At 51.1% G+C, this 14,927-nt stretch overlaps 4 protein-coding genes across 4 annotated transcripts; 2 read left to right on the top strand and 2 right to left on the bottom strand.

Moving 5' to 3' along the window:
- Positions 1-649: 649 nt before the first annotated feature.
- Positions 650-2,785, bottom strand: MRS44_018787 (uncharacterized protein; the record flags this gene model as incomplete). The annotated part of the gene is made up of 3 exons (XM_065615294.1): positions 650-874; positions 929-1,890; positions 2,557-2,785. 3 exons carry the CDS (start codon positions 2,783-2,785, stop codon positions 650-652), a joined length of 1,416 nt encoding a protein of 471 aa, XP_065471366.1.
- A 2,981-nt stretch (positions 2,786-5,766) lies between these two features.
- MRS44_018786 (uncharacterized protein) lies at positions 5,767-7,245 on the top strand (the record flags this gene model as incomplete). Its single annotated transcript, XM_065615293.1, has 1 exon — positions 5,767-7,245. One exon carries the CDS (start codon positions 5,767-5,769, stop codon positions 7,243-7,245), a length of 1,479 nt encoding a protein of 492 aa, XP_065471365.1.
- Positions 7,246-8,211: 966 nt separating this feature from the next.
- On the bottom strand, positions 8,212-12,355 carry MRS44_018785 (uncharacterized protein; the record flags this gene model as incomplete). The annotated part of the gene is made up of 8 exons (XM_065615292.1): positions 8,212-8,304; positions 8,361-9,478; positions 9,556-9,977; positions 10,031-10,518; positions 10,826-10,863; positions 11,037-11,297; positions 11,368-11,632; positions 11,960-12,355. The coding sequence occupies 8 exons, from the start codon at positions 12,353-12,355 to the stop codon at positions 8,212-8,214; spliced, it is 3,081 nt and encodes a 1,026-aa protein (XP_065471364.1).
- Positions 12,356-12,720: 365 nt separating this feature from the next.
- MRS44_018784 (uncharacterized protein) lies at positions 12,721-14,675 on the top strand (the record flags this gene model as incomplete). Its single annotated transcript, XM_065615291.1, has 6 exons — positions 12,721-12,786; positions 12,992-13,080; positions 13,120-13,176; positions 13,227-13,317; positions 13,368-14,354; positions 14,403-14,675. 6 exons carry the CDS (start codon positions 12,721-12,723, stop codon positions 14,673-14,675), a joined length of 1,563 nt encoding a protein of 520 aa, XP_065471363.1.
- Positions 14,676-14,927: the final 252 nt, after the last annotated feature.

Raw genomic sequence — 14,927 nt, 5'->3', positions numbered from 1 at the left:
TCAGCTCTTTTATACACAAATGAAAGTATTGCCTGTTTAGGCAGCAGCCTGCTGTCTGGTGCTAATCGTGTCAGACACGCACGCGTGTTCGTATCCCTTCAATTGTCGAGGAGCTCCGGTCGGGTCACAGCAGGGGTTGGCAGCCAATAAAAATGCATCGGATTGAAGGTACCTAGCCTCTCACCTATTTTAGCCTATGGTAGAAGTACCAGCAATCTCTCGAGTTACAAATCGCTACATCACACTGCTCACATCCCCAAACTGTCTGGCGCCTCCTTTTATTACGACTGACCGGCGCCAACGGCCTCCTTGAGCTTCTTGACCTTGGCTGCCCTAATTGAAGTCCCTGACAAGCGTGGCAATTCGACTTTTTCCCTCTTCGGACGTGCTTATGTTGTGCAACAGGCGTAAATTCATCCCCAGCTCGAAAAAGCTGCCTCGATTGACTTTTCGGATGGAAGGCTTTAAAGACCTCGTTGTAAAGGCGTTCCCTCCACTTCTTCTGGTTAGTATAACGGCTCCAAGCCGGCTGGCCGTGTAGCTGTAAGAGGAAGCTGTTCACAAGGACCACATCTAATAAGAAGGTCCAAGCAATAGCCTGCCAAGCGCCCCGGCGGATTGGATGATCGTATCCTAGATATGACCTTCTTTAGTCGCCTCGGTCAACATGGTTCATTTCGTCGTTATAAGAAGCAGCGATTGTAGGGATCGATATAAGCTTGACCGGCTCACTACCAAAAAAGCGCTGTATTGGCCGTGCCATTGGGGTCTTTGTTAATGGTTTCTTCCTCCAACGCTCAGTCATCTCATCGCCAGTGAAGACGGTTGAAAGGAATAATACGAGGGCATTATCCTTCCACGCGATTTGGTTGACCTAAGGAAGAAGACTAGTCAGCAGATAGATAAGAAGAAGATCAAATTATCTTACCTGATTATCAGCCGTTGGGATGACCTTGATCTCATTGAATTGGAACCCTGACTTCCCTGCCTTATCGGTCTTTTTGGCCTCTACAAGACCTTTGTAGATGCCACAGTTAGGCCGGGCTGTGCCGGTAGCACCGTGGCCGTGCTGACGAAGGGAGCGGAAGAGGTCCGGCGACGAGAAGAGGTTATCCACGAAGACGTGATATATCGATATCGGCAATAGGTTAATAAGGGCAATAACGACGCTTTGAGTCGAGTTGAGAGCTATGATCTTAGCTCCGGCTTCCGTAGCCACGTAGATAACCTCCTTAACCTCGTCAGCCTTATCGGCCTTGCCTTTTCCCTTGCTTTTCTTCTTTTGTGATGCCGGCTTCTTCTGAATGCCAACAGGGCCGTATTTTGCGCCGGGCTGGTGCCATATCCACCTCATAAAGAGGCCTAGCTGGGCAGCTATCCACACCTTGAAGCCTGTGTCGATAGGCTTATTGGGGATATACGTAACTTGCTTATTCCTTCCCGTATATCGGATCATAGCCTCGTCGACGGCAAGATGCGAGCCCGGCTCACAGAGCTCTGTTGTTGCAAGTTGAACGTGCTGAGACCATGACTCAACGCATTGGAAGACGATAGGGAAGTCGTCGTAATCATCAGTGAATTTGGTGTGGTCAAAAAGGCGGATATGACGATAAAGAAGCTGGAATCGATTGTAAGTCATGAACTTGATTATCGAGTGTTCAGCCCGCTGATCCTCTAGCTGAGAGGTCTTCCAATGGTCTTCAACCGTTATTTCGCTGTGGACTCCCATATAAATAAGGATTCCAAGCCAGACATATACCTCTGCAGCCGTGGTTGGCTTCCAGGCGTGGAGGCGTGACTGTTCTGTTATTTCGTGTTCTTGGCTATCAATAACGCCGCTTTGGAGGAGGCTGCTGACCCAGTTATTGGTGTACTTAACCCAGTCATTAACTAGGGAAATGGGTATAAAGTGTTGGAAAAGTAACAGCGGGTTCTGGGGCAGCTTATTGACGAGAAGCTCTCGTCGTGGTGTCAACCTAGCACCGATACATGAATGCAGACATCGAACAAAAGATCAGTGTAGATTGAGGATCAAAAGGAGCGTGTCCTTTTTTATCTAAAGGAGCGACGAGAGTCGGTCTCTTTATACCCGTGTTCAGTCTGCCGATTCATAGACAGCAGGCTGTTGCCTGACGCTAGTTGTGGTCGTTCACTCTCATCGTGAACAAGTTCACGATGATCGTGATCCTTGCCTCCAACAGTAAGCGAAGGTCTCCGGAGCTTGACACAATCAACGAAAGGATGTAAGCAATGCGATGTCGCACTTTGTAACTCAGATTTTTGTTGGGACTTCTATCATAGGCTAATTTAGGTGGGAAGTAATGTACCTTTCATGTTTGGATTTTAATTGGCTAGACACCCCTGTAGTGACCTCTACGGAGGTTTTCGACAATTGAAGGGATAGTGTGTGTTTGTTGTTGATATGTTGGCGTCTATCTATTTGCGCTACCACTCCTTCGGCTTCCACCGCACGTCGTTATCCCGATTTCTCGCCGTCTTCCCCACGCGCCTCCTCACTCTCTTCACTACCTATCGTTCGCCTGCGAGAACTCTCACTTACTGGTACCGACCGCACACCTCCAGGACCAGGCTCCCCGTCTTGTTCATACACGGTATCGGCGTTGGACTCTACCCGTATATACCATTCTTGGCCGACCTCAATACCGAAGATGGTCAGGATTCGTCGGATGGGCAGGTGGGGATCATCGCTATAGAGATCATGCCAATAAGCTCCAGGATAACAGCTGAGGCAATGTTGAAGGATGAGATGTGCGAGGAGGTTCATTGCATTTTAAAGACACATGGGTGGGAAAGGTTTGTACTAGTGTCACACTCGTGAGTGGCCCCGTTTATTTCTCTGGAGTTGTGTCTTGGTCATTGCCCTATATTAACTTCATATCTGTGAAGCTACGGAAGCGTGGTTGCTACTCATCTCCTCCGCACGCCACGGATCGCAGGCAAGATCGGGCCGATTTTGTTTGTTGATCCTGTGTCATTCTTGCTACATCTCCCCGATGTAGCATATAATTTTGTAACGTTTTCCTTATATGGTTACTAACGGTCTCGGCTAACCTCGATACTTCAGCTCTGTCGGCAGCCGACTCTTGCTAGTGAACACCTGCTCTCCTACTTCGGCTCTAAAGACATGGGCGTCGCGCACACACTATTCCGACGTTTCATCTGGTCTGATAATGCCTTGTGGAAGGAAGATATCCAGGGCCATCGCGTGGCTGTTGTACTAGCCGGCAAAGACGTGATCGTGGACACGAAAGCAATTGGGGCGTATCTGACGGGCGCAGATGACTGGCCTCTGGAGACTGGGAGCTGGGAAAATGGAGTATGGAAAGGTGACGGGCTGGATGTACTGTGGTTTCAAGATTTAGATCATGGAGAGGTCTTTAGTGGGAGGAGGACGAGAAAGAAGTTGGTGGATATTGTTAGGAGATTCGTTGTGGAGGACTAGCTATCTGTATTCAGTCTAATAGCGGCAGCGACCTGAAATCCTTCACACTTGGTGGCTTCAATTCTTAATCCTACACTGGTGAAGGCGGGACGAAATTGATGGTTAGTTGCACGATGGAAAACAACAACAGATATTACGGCTTTTTGGTGATAGGCTAAGATCACTAGGTTTCACTGGTCCCCTCTGAGCCCCCCCTCTTGTCAGGTGTGAATATCGGGAACATGCCATGCAGTCTGACCCCCAATGGATGAGCACGGACATTCCATTCACCTGGCAGGCAGCTCCTTCATAGTCACACAGTCAGAGACCAGATCAGATCACCCATCCGGGGTCCCATCCGCCACTGCAACCCTGACGATCTCGACGGTCGGAAGTAGAGTTCCCAAACAAGAAACAAGGCCAGGGGAGATGCTGGGCTCGAATGATGCAAATACTAGGTGACATAATCTGCTTGGGAAGCATCACACCGCTTTATTGCTACAGTTCGAGTGTCTCATTGTTGAAACTTAACAGCCCTGCGACAACGATCAAGACTCTGCCATTCTAAGCATGAGTCGTACAAAGGGATATCTATCGCAATGCTTCGTGTCACACCAGACATCATCTTGCCGAGGTGTCGTAGACGTGACTATGACGTGATGGGGGAACGTAGTAAAGGTTAGGCGGAGGTGGAGGAAGAACGCCATTTATTACCAAAACAAGGACTTTATCCTCACCCACCCCCCAACTTTCTCGGAGCCCTCCGCTTCGTTGCATTGCATTATGTCTTCCACCCTCGACCTGCAAGTAGCCCAACAACGCAACAACGCGATAACGCGGACTCGCAAGTAGGGATAATATGAAGTACAGAAAGTCGACTCTGGTATTCCGAGATTCCCCCGATTATGTTCCCGTCACTTCTTTTCCTCTTTGTTGAGTTTCCACTCTGCATCCAGGGTTGCCATCGAGGTCTCTCACCTGCCAGGCCAAGCAGTTCGTCTATCCAATCACCATGTTTTGCTTGTCACCAAATTAGCAGGCAAATGAATGGATTCTAACATGCAAGCCGCAGGAAAAGTTGATGGGCCTAAAGAGACAGCGCATCGTTACTACCTTGCGAAACCACAGTCTAGACCTGCCCCGTCTCTGGCGAATACGTGTGGGTTTATTGGGACGTGAATAAAAACAGTGCGCTGAGGACCTGGATGACATTCAGCTCCCGCAACCCTGCAGATAGCCTTTCCTGATATTTCGATAACAGCGGGGAGAGCCGGCTCCCCGCAGCGAATGATCCCGGAGCGCAAAAGTTGGGGAAGGGTGGGAAAGATGTTGAGTCGACTACACACATCCACCAGCAATCACCAGTAGTAGCAACCGCAGAACTGGGTACCTTATCTTGTAACGTTAGGTGTTACATTTGGGGGACCGAACTTGACCTCGGCATTTGTTCACGACTGAATATATATATTAGCCCCATATGATGACAATTGAAATGGCACTGCTTTCAAAGGCCTAGAGAAAAGTGGCTAACCCACTCCGTTGCAAGTTCTTGCACAATGACGCTGCACCGGCCGTCGAGATATGGGACCGACGGGTTTATCGCCAACCCTCAAACATGCGATTCACACCTACGCATGATACGTACACCCCTATTGCTAAGCTGTGTGTTATAGTTCTGACCCTTTCGTCGCAGCAGCGGGAGCTTTTCCCACCCCAACCCGGCGACCCGGTGCCACTTTGTTGAGTCTTTGGGTGCAACGTGTTCCGTCGGTCCCAACCCCAAGGTAGGTTGGTAAAGAGTGGGATTGGAAAACAAAATACAGGAATAACACAGTGACACACACATCACTCACTCACTCACTCACTCACATGTGGATCCCCAGTGTGTGGACGATCCATCTCGCATCACCTTGCTCTCAACTTCCCCTTCCTGTCCCCGTCTTTTCGTCTTCCTTCTCCCGCATCTTCATTCTTTAACATCATCACAAGCAAGGATGTGTTGTTTTCGACTCCTCCCCGTTCCTGTTGCGCTGCTAACCCAACTCCCAAGGGAAAATTGCCTCCTGTAGCCCACATACTCGCCTGGATTCGGGTCTGACGTGAAGCCTTTTGGCACCACCCCAACAAACCGACAACCTGCCGATCCTTCCTTTCTCTCCCTCTGGTTCGCCTTACTATCTATATCCTGGCTTCCACCCCCAATTTCGCTTTCGGAATACCACCCTCATCGTGGTTTTTTGCATTGGGTGAAGAGTCCTGCTAGTTCCTCGTCGTGGTCGACTCTCCCTCAAGCAGTCCCACCACTTGTTTGACCACCGCTCAAGATGTCGTCGTCTTTAGCCAGCAAGGAGGCCGCGGCCTTCCCGGACGGAACCATCGACTACGAGCCGCTCCGAAGCAACACCAATTATAATCCCAAGAAGGTTCACATTGCCGACACTCCAATGACTTGGTCCAACATCCACCTCCACATTAACTGGCTCAACATCACTCTCATTATCATTATTCCTATCGTCGGCTTTATCTCCGCCTACTGGGTCCCTCTCCGCCTCTATACCGCCATCTGGGCCATCATCTTCTACTTCAACACCGGCCTTGGAATCACTGCTGGTGAGTCCTTGTTGAAATGTGCTCCAATCAAATGTACTCCCCTTCCGTTGATTGTTGATACTGACCTTCCCGCCGTTTTTGTAGGTTACCATCGTCTTTGGGCTCACACTTCCTACAAGGCCACTACTCCCCTCAAGATCTACCTGGCTGCCGTCGGTGCTGGTGCTGTTGAGGGCTCTATCCGCTGGTGGTCCCACGGCCACCGTGCTCACCACCGATACACCGACACCGAGAAGGACCCCTACTCCGTCCGCAAAGGTCTGCTCTACTCCCACATCGGATGGATGGTCTTCAAGCAGAACCCCAAGCGCCAGGGTCGAACCGACATCACCGACCTTAACGAGGACCCCATCGTTGTCTGGCAGCACCGTAACTACTTTAAATGCGTCATCTTCATGGCCCTTGTCCTGCCTACCATCGTCGCTGGTTTCGGTTGGAGCGACTGGCTCGGCGGTTTCGTCTACGCCGGTATCCTCCGAATCTGTTTCCTCCAACAGGCCACTTTCTGCGTCAACTCCCTTGCCCACTGGCTCGGTGACCAGCCCTTCGATGACCGAAACTCGCCCCGTGACCATGTTATTACCGCTCTCGTCACCCTAGGTGAGGGCTACCACAACTTCCACCACGAGTTTCCTTCGGACTACCGAAACGCCATCAAATGGTACCAATATGACCCCACGAAGTGGTCCATCTGGATCTGGAAGCAGCTCGGCCTTGCCTACGACCTGAAGCAGTTCCGCCAGAACGAGATCGAGAAGGGCCGTGTCCAGCAGTTGCAGAAGAAGCTCGACCAGAAGCGTGCCACCCTAGACTGGGGTATCCCCCTGAAGCAGCTCCCTGTTGTCCACTGGGATGACTTCGTAGCCGACTCCAAGAACGGAAAGGCCCTCGTTGCCATTGCTGGAGTCATTCACAACGTCACCGACTTCATCAAAGACCACCCCGGCGGCAAGGCCCTCATCTCTTCCGCTATTGGTAAGGATGCCACCGCCATCTTCAACGGTGGTGTCTACAACCACTCTAACGCCGCCCACAACCTCCTGTCAGCCATGCGTGTGGGTATCCTCCGCGGTGGCTGCGAGGTCGAGATCTGGAAGCGTGCCCAGTTCGAGAACGAGGACGTCACCTACATGAACGACTCGGCCCGTCAACGCATCGTCCGAGCTGGTGCCCAGATCACCAAGGTCACCTAGCCCGTGGCCAGTGCCGCGCAGGTGTCCGATGGTTTCAGGCTTTGATATCTTCCGGAAAGAGCGCTTGACCTGCCCTGGCCCCGGGCTGGCCTGCGCACTGTCGGTCGCTCTGGGTTCCTGACTTGGCGAGGCCGGCGCTAAGACCGAAGGGTTGGTGATGTTGATGTTGATGTTTTTTTTTTTTTTTTTGAGGATGTCTTTGAGCTGTCAGCGGCTATGTTTATTGTAGCGCCTGTTGCTGTTGGTTGCGGCTGCTTTTCAGCGGGCACACTTGCACCGCTACTTGATCTGAGGTGTGTCTTTCGAGGAGTCCGTTCAACATCTGGGCGTTGCCGCCCGAGTGGGGGATCGGCGACTCATTGATGGACGTGCATCTTCTTTCTCGAAATTGTCGGCTTTCCTTTTACCGCTGGAAAACTTGTTGTATATGTCTTGTATCATCGCAGTTAAGTTGTCGTCGATGGCGGCTGCTGAACTGCCCGAAGGGGCCAGACGTTCTAGGCCGAGACTGGCAGTGAAGGCAGGCGAAGAGACGCCGGATGCTACTCATGATAGTTCTGGTTTTAGGGCATCCCCCATACTCCATACAAAATCTCACATTTTGGAGAGAGGTTCTGTATTTTGTAGTGTATTCATGTGACACAGAGCGTCGTTAGCTCATCCCGATCGCCCAGCGCTAAATGCTCTGATCGTGGATCCCGCAAATCCTCGTGGCTAAGGTGTTCATGGATCTTGATCCCCATCATGCAACTCTGCTCACGTTATACGTGTGACTATGGGGCGAGTAAGTCCTTCATCGGGCTGTTACTTCGAACCATGTTGTTACTAATAGATGCCTCGTCGAGCGAACACCTAAAGCTACAATACGCACATAAAGCATTCGTGCTAGGATATGAATCACAATGGCGGTGTCATTGTCCTCCTCTCCTTTGCACGTCTCCATCTTTTTTTCATCATCTCTCATCTTTAGGGCGAATTCTTCAGACACTCGTCGATTTCCTTCTTGAACTTCTCACGAATGACTTTCCGGTTCAGCTTATGCGTGGCAGTGACAAGTCCCTGGGTATCGGTCAATATGGCTGCACCTAGATAGCTCTGGGTTGTTTGAGACTTACGCTTGGTGGGGTCCACTCCTCATCGGTGATGACGACGCCGGACACAATTTCCATGCCAGCTAGGCCAGAGCGCTTGCCGGTGCTCTGAAGATCTTTGAGGATGAGGCTGCGGACCTTAGGGTCGTAGTGCATGCTGTGCTCATCTACGCCTAGGCCCTTAATCTTCTCAACGAGAACGGTCTCGTTGGGCATGATGACTGCGATGGGGCGGGAGTGTTGAGAGTCGGCGTGCACCATAACGTTTATTATGGTTTGGGTGCCTCGGTAGACAGACTCGAGCTTCTCCAGGGCGATATACTCACCGCCCTGCGTCTTGACAAGATTCTTGACACGGTCGATGACTCGCAGATGGCCGTTGTCGTCGAACTCACCGATATCACCAGACTTGAACCACCCATCGCGAGTAAGGGCCACATTCGTCTCCTCGGGGTTATCATAGTACTCTTTCATGATCGGAACACCCTTAAGCCATATCTCACCCTGAGGAACCTCTGCGTCCGTCGAGTATCCAATATCGGGAATGGATACCAATTTCACATCAACAGCAGCAGGGACAGGGCCAATTGCATTGGGTGAGTACTCGAGTGGGCAACCTAAGGCGCCGTTGGCGCAAGTTTCCGTGAGGCCATAACCAGCCAGCATAGGGGCAAGGACCATGGACAGAAAGTGCCTGGTGCCATCGGAGATGCCGCTAGCACCGTTCATGGTGAATCGAAGTCGGCCACCAGTCAGTTCTCGAACCTTGCTGAAGACGATGTTGTCAAATATCCCAGCTCCGGGGAGCTTGTTTTTAGACATGAAGGTCTTAAATCTGAAGGCGCTCCAGAAGAGCGCCTTGACGACAGGGCTAGAGGCGTCAAGCTTGGCTATGACGCCCTTCTTGACGGTTTCCCAGATCTGAGGAACCCCGACCATGACAGTGGGCCTAAACTCCCGCATATCACCAGCGCAGTTCTTCACTGAGGAGTCGGCGAGCGTTCTGGGGTTACCATATCCGAGGGTTCCGCCAATGAACAAGACGAGGTTCTCGAGTGCCATCTCGAAGACGTGAGCTAAAGGTAGGTAGGCAAGCACGTCCTCCTTGTCGCTAACGCATTCTTCAACACAGGTATAGAGACCTGTAACTGTAGCCAAGGGAGTCAGTCAAGCCCGTAGATAGGACAAGTAGTGTGTAAGAATAAGATTGCGAATATACCTCCAGCAACGAGCGCCTCGTGCGTGATGCAGACCCCCTTGGGAGGACCGGTAGAGCCGGAGGTGTACATAATGCAGTAGAGGTTGGGGCCTTTGGCCGGCACTGGATCGACCGGGTTGTCCTCGCCCATCTTTCGCAGCTCCTCGAATGTCAGAACCTTGAACTCGGCGTGGGCCTGCTTGAACTCTTCTATCTCATCCCCAGTCGCGAATATGCAGCGCTCGTTGACAATGATGGTCTTGACGTTAGACTTCTTAAGGGGGCGGGCGGCAATGTGGAGGAGATGAGGGTCGACGTACATAGCGTCGGCCTTAGTCTGGAGGAGGGTGTGTTCAAGGCCGCTCTCGCCGAGTGTATCGTAGGCGGTGACTATAGAGATAGACTGGGAGGCGCAGCCGTGGGACATGGAAATCCAGCTTATGCTAAGGAGATTGTGAGCGCGATCCAACGTGAGTTGACCACAGGAGAAACATACCTTGTGGTACCGAAGAGATGAAGCTTGTGCTTCGATGTCAGGCCTAATCTGCGCAAGCCATAGCCAACCTGAAGTGCAAGCTGCTCGTACTCCTTGAACGTCAAGTACGAAAATTTCGAGAGCTCAAATAATTGCCACTCCTTCTCGAGCTCCTGGATCTCGCCGTCAACGACCTTCTGGACCTTCCTCCTCTCCTTGTGCAACTTAACGAGCTTCCGGGAGCCGACGGCGCGGTGGTTGGGGTAGACGCGCGCGCTACGGCGGACGATATCGAATACGGTGTGGACATCGTTGACGGGACGGTTGATAAGGCCGTCCTTGGCTCGGGGATGGCGACGCGGGACGGTCTCACCAGGGACCTTCGCGTATCCGGGAGCTTCGATGGTGAACGGCGGCTTATGTACCTGGTTCAAGGGTATGAGACCCGACGTGTAATCCATCGCAGCAACTTCGATAGTACGGCGGGGGTCGAAAGATTTCAGTCTATTCTATAGAACGTTTTGCATGGAAAGGAGGCGGGTTTGGTCGTGCATTCAGAGTCTGAGGGGAATAATATGGAGGTGTATTAGCGCAGGAGCGATATGTGGCAAGACTTTCAATGCAGCAACCGCTGGACGGAGGCCAGCGCAGACTAATATATTGGAGTATGATAACCACTGACGACATTCTGACAGCTCCAAAGGTAGATACATTTATATGAGCAGCAGCTGATGCACAAGCCTCTTGGCTGCAAATAGAAACTCTGTCTCATTCGGGCTTAGCGAGGCGTGGCGCTTCTTAGTCAACGTAACATACCCTTCGGGGAGAGATTACGCGGCAAATCAAGCCATTGCCTAGCAAGACGGTTATAAATATCGATAACCCAGGAGCTTAGAGATGCGCTGCTAGGTATACTATACGGGATGGGAAAATGTGAGTAGACTTCGTCAGTCGGCGGTAGGGACGCATATTCACCCGTTTAAATTAAGAACGCAGCTAGGTGTACGCCTCGTCGTGCTTATACTACCATCCTGTAGTAATTCCTTATGGATGCCACAGTTCTTGCGGGCCGTGCCGGTGGCTCCGTGGCCATGGTTGCGAAGACTTCGAAAGAGATCTGACGACAAGAAAAGGTTGTCCACAAAGACGTGATATGTCGCTTTTGGCAGCATATTTGCCAGGGCAACGACGACGGCCGGGGTCGAGTTCAGGGATACAGGCTGGTCTTCTGTGTCAGGGGTCTTCCCTGCGGCCTTGGCCAGGCCCCTGCGTTGCTTGCTTGGCCGACCTTGCGTAGATGACTTATGTGGTGTGACATATGACGCCGTGCTCTGAGTCCTTGATGTGCCATAGCCAACAGATAAAGAAGCCCTGCTGGGCAATAACCCAGATTTTGAAGCCAACGGGAATAGGCTTGCCCTTGATAGTTGTTGTCTCGTTGGACTTACCTGTAAAGCGGACCATACACTCATCCACAGCGAGGGAAGACCCGGGAGTGAAGATCTGTAAAGGCACTGCTTGTATGTGCTCAGACCACTCATTGGCACCTTGGAAAACTTTCGCTAGAGGCCCAATCTCATCAATCTTGGTGTGATCAAAGGGACGAAGGTGCCGATGTAGGAGCTGAAACTTAGTGTACGGCATAAACTTGTCGCAGGTATTGATGGGCCATGAGGATCAATGAGCGCTTGATTTTCTATCTAAAGGAGTGACGAGAGTCGGTCTCTTATACCTGTGTTCAGTCTGCCGATCTCATAGGCAGCAGACTGTTGCCTGATGCTAGTTATGGTGTAGCATTCACGCTGACCGTGAAGCTATTCACGATGGTTGTGATCTTTGCCCTTGACAAAACTTGATAAATGAGTGTTCAGGGCGTTGGTGACCGGGTCGAGGCGCTTGCCAATAGCTCCTGATAGTCCTTTCCTTGTGTAAGCCCATGTATATTAGCACTCCAATCAGCACATATATCTCTGAGGTGGTTGTTCCTTCACATTCTCGCAGCTTTGATGTCCGACCCATCGGCTTTTTCCAGCTGTCAACGATGCCGTTGTCTTTGAGCCACGAGATCCAGTTCTGGGTGTAAACGATCCATTTCCCAGCGAGTGATATAGGTAGGAAAAGTTGGAATAGCTGCAGCGGCGTTGGTGGCAATGTGCTGATTTGAAAGTTGCGTGTTTCTACGTGGAAAGGCTCGAAGTTGGTGCCGCGATCCTTTTCGGCCGGAAAGACCGCGGCCCGGGTCGGGTCATCCGGCCACAGCTTATGGCTGTGCTCTTCTTTGACGAAGCTATTGTCGTCATACGCATTGATCGTATCTGCCTCTCGTGGAATCAATTGAGTACTCATTGCTGATATCGAAATGCTTCAGGGCTCTTTTAGTGGTGTTTTGGGGGGTTCAGGTTGACGGATCAAACTTTTTGGTACCCCGCTCGTACTCTCGTCATCGGAGGGATTATGTGGGGCGAGGTACGTGATGGAGGTTTACGACAGCTACGGAGATGTACTCAGTTTTAGTGCATAATAAGCAAAAGTAGACTACCACGAACTATCTCGCAATCGTGATGTCACCCCGCTACCGACGTACATCATATTGGTACCCCTTTCCGCCCCAGGTCGTCTTCCAAAACATCTTCGCTATATATTCCCTTTCAATTGCACATGACTGCAATCAATTCTCCCTCGCCGTAGACTCTCTCCTACCTCCCTTCAGTATGTTTCGCAATAGACTTCGACAGTCCATTCGCACTGCCGCCTTTGCCACGATCAGGAACACCATTGTAAGTGTAGCCCAAATTAACCTTGGCCCCACTCTACTGGTTATAACTTTTTCGGTGTCGTACACACGGGAAGCAGCTTATTCATCCTTCCAAAAATGTGTCCTCGTGTTTGCACCGAATAACATTTTCTGTATCCCGTTAATTTACCTTTTAACTTGGGCTCAGAATACAGAGTTAGTGGCTGCCAACCCCTTCTCGATACTAGTTCGACTCTATATTCCTGAGACCACCACAACGCTTTCACCCTCACTCGAACAACGAACTCGCGGCTAGCCATGAAATCATGACAGGCGGGTTAGTTATACCATGTGTCCTAACTTGACGCGTGTGCAGGAACGACGTTGCCCGCGTGCATGGCATGGCCAATGCCCAAGCAGAGGAGCTTGTCCAGTATATTTATTATCTGCTTAGGAGGCAGCTTCGGAGCTAACGTCGAAAAGATTTGCCTATGGCGCCAAGGGAATGTTTATGAACCTCGGTTCCGACCGTCTTGTCAGGCAAGGTGAGACTGTTAACGGTACCGGAGAACTCGTGGGTGATCGGACCTCGTAAAATTGTGATTAGGTACTAACTTTTCCTAGGTGGATGTCCCTGTGGGCCCCGAGTTGCTTGGTCGTGTAATTGATGCTCTCGGGAACCCCATTGATGGAAAGGGCCCCATCTACACCAAGGAAAAGCGCCGAGCCCACATAAAGGCGCCTGACATCCTAACCCGTTGTTCCGTAAACCAGCCGATCCTGACAGGCTTCAAGTCCATTGATACCTTGGTTCCCATCGGACGTGGTCAACGTGAGGCGATTATCGGCGATCGTCAAACCGGAAAGACCGCCATCGCAGTTGAAACCATCCTTAATCAAAAACGGTGGAACGACGGCTCTGATGAGACTAAGATGCTGTACTGCATCTACGCCGCCATTGGGCAGAAGCGATCTACAGTTGCGCAGCTTGTTAAGATGCTGGAGGAAAATGACGCCATGAAGTACACTGTTGTGGTGGCTGCGACTGCCTCTGAGGCTGCGCCTCTCCAATACCTCGCCCCCTTCACTGCCACCTCTATCGGCGAGTGGTTCCGTGATAACGCCAAACACTCTCTGGTTATCTATGATGATCTCTCCAAGCAGGCAGCCGCCTATCGTCAGATGTCCCTTCTTCTCCGTCACCCTCCCGGACGTGAAGCTTACCCCGGTGACATCTTCTATTTGCACGCTCGACTTCTCGAGCGTGCAGCCAAGATGAATGACAAGCATGGCGGTGGCTCAATGACTGCCCTGCCTATCATTGAAACTCAAGGTGGAGACGTGTCTGCCTGCATTCCTACTAATGTAATTTCCATTACTGACAGCCTGATCTTTTTGGATGCCGAAAAGTTCTATAATGGCACCCGATCTGCCGTTAACGTTGCTCTGTCTGTATCGCGTGTCGGTTCTTCTGCACAGCTCAAGGTCATTAAACAAGTCGCAGGACCCTTGAAGCTCTTCTTGGCCCGGTATCGTGAAGTGGCTTCCTTTATCCGGTTTAATTCCGACTTAGATGCCGCCATGAATCAAACTCTCCGCAGAGGGGAACGTGTGAGCAATTAAAATCTGTTCTTTGTAAAACTATGAAGCTAATCATAGTATCAACAGTTGACTGAACTCCTAAAGCAGAAGCAGTACTCTCCTATGGCCGTCAACCAGATAGTTCCTGTTATCTTCGCTGGTGTTAACGGTTACATCGATAACGTCCCCGTCTACAGAATCCTGCGATGGGAAGCTGAGTTTCTGGCGCACCTTAAGGTCAACGAGTTGGAGCTAATGGCTGCTCTGGATACGGGAGGAACGATCAGCAAGGACCTAAATGTCAAATTGCGGGCTGTCATCCGTAGTTTCACCCAAAGCTTCCTAGGTTAACAAATGGGATAATTTTGATGGTCTTCTAGCTGGAGCGGCTGTTCTAAGTAGTCTGGACTCCAATAGGACATGGAGGCCCGTTGCTGCAGGCCAAGAATATCATGCCGAGCCTAGACCCCAAGCCCATCCAGGTCTGAAACGTGAAGTTTTTGGCTCACAGAATTAAGCACTAACGCATCGTTGTTGCTGGACGACTTCCTCGAGAAATTCCTTCAACGTTTGGTCATGTGTGTAAGCAAGGCAGCAGTTCTG

The sequence above is a fragment of the Fusarium solani genome, assembly GCF_023522795.1.
Source record: "Fusarium solani strain SB1 chromosome Unknown bctg00000017, whole genome shotgun sequence".
NCBI lineage: Eukaryota > Fungi > Ascomycota > Sordariomycetes > Hypocreales > Nectriaceae > Fusarium > Fusarium solani.
This window is presented reverse-complemented; position numbering and strand designations above follow the sequence as displayed.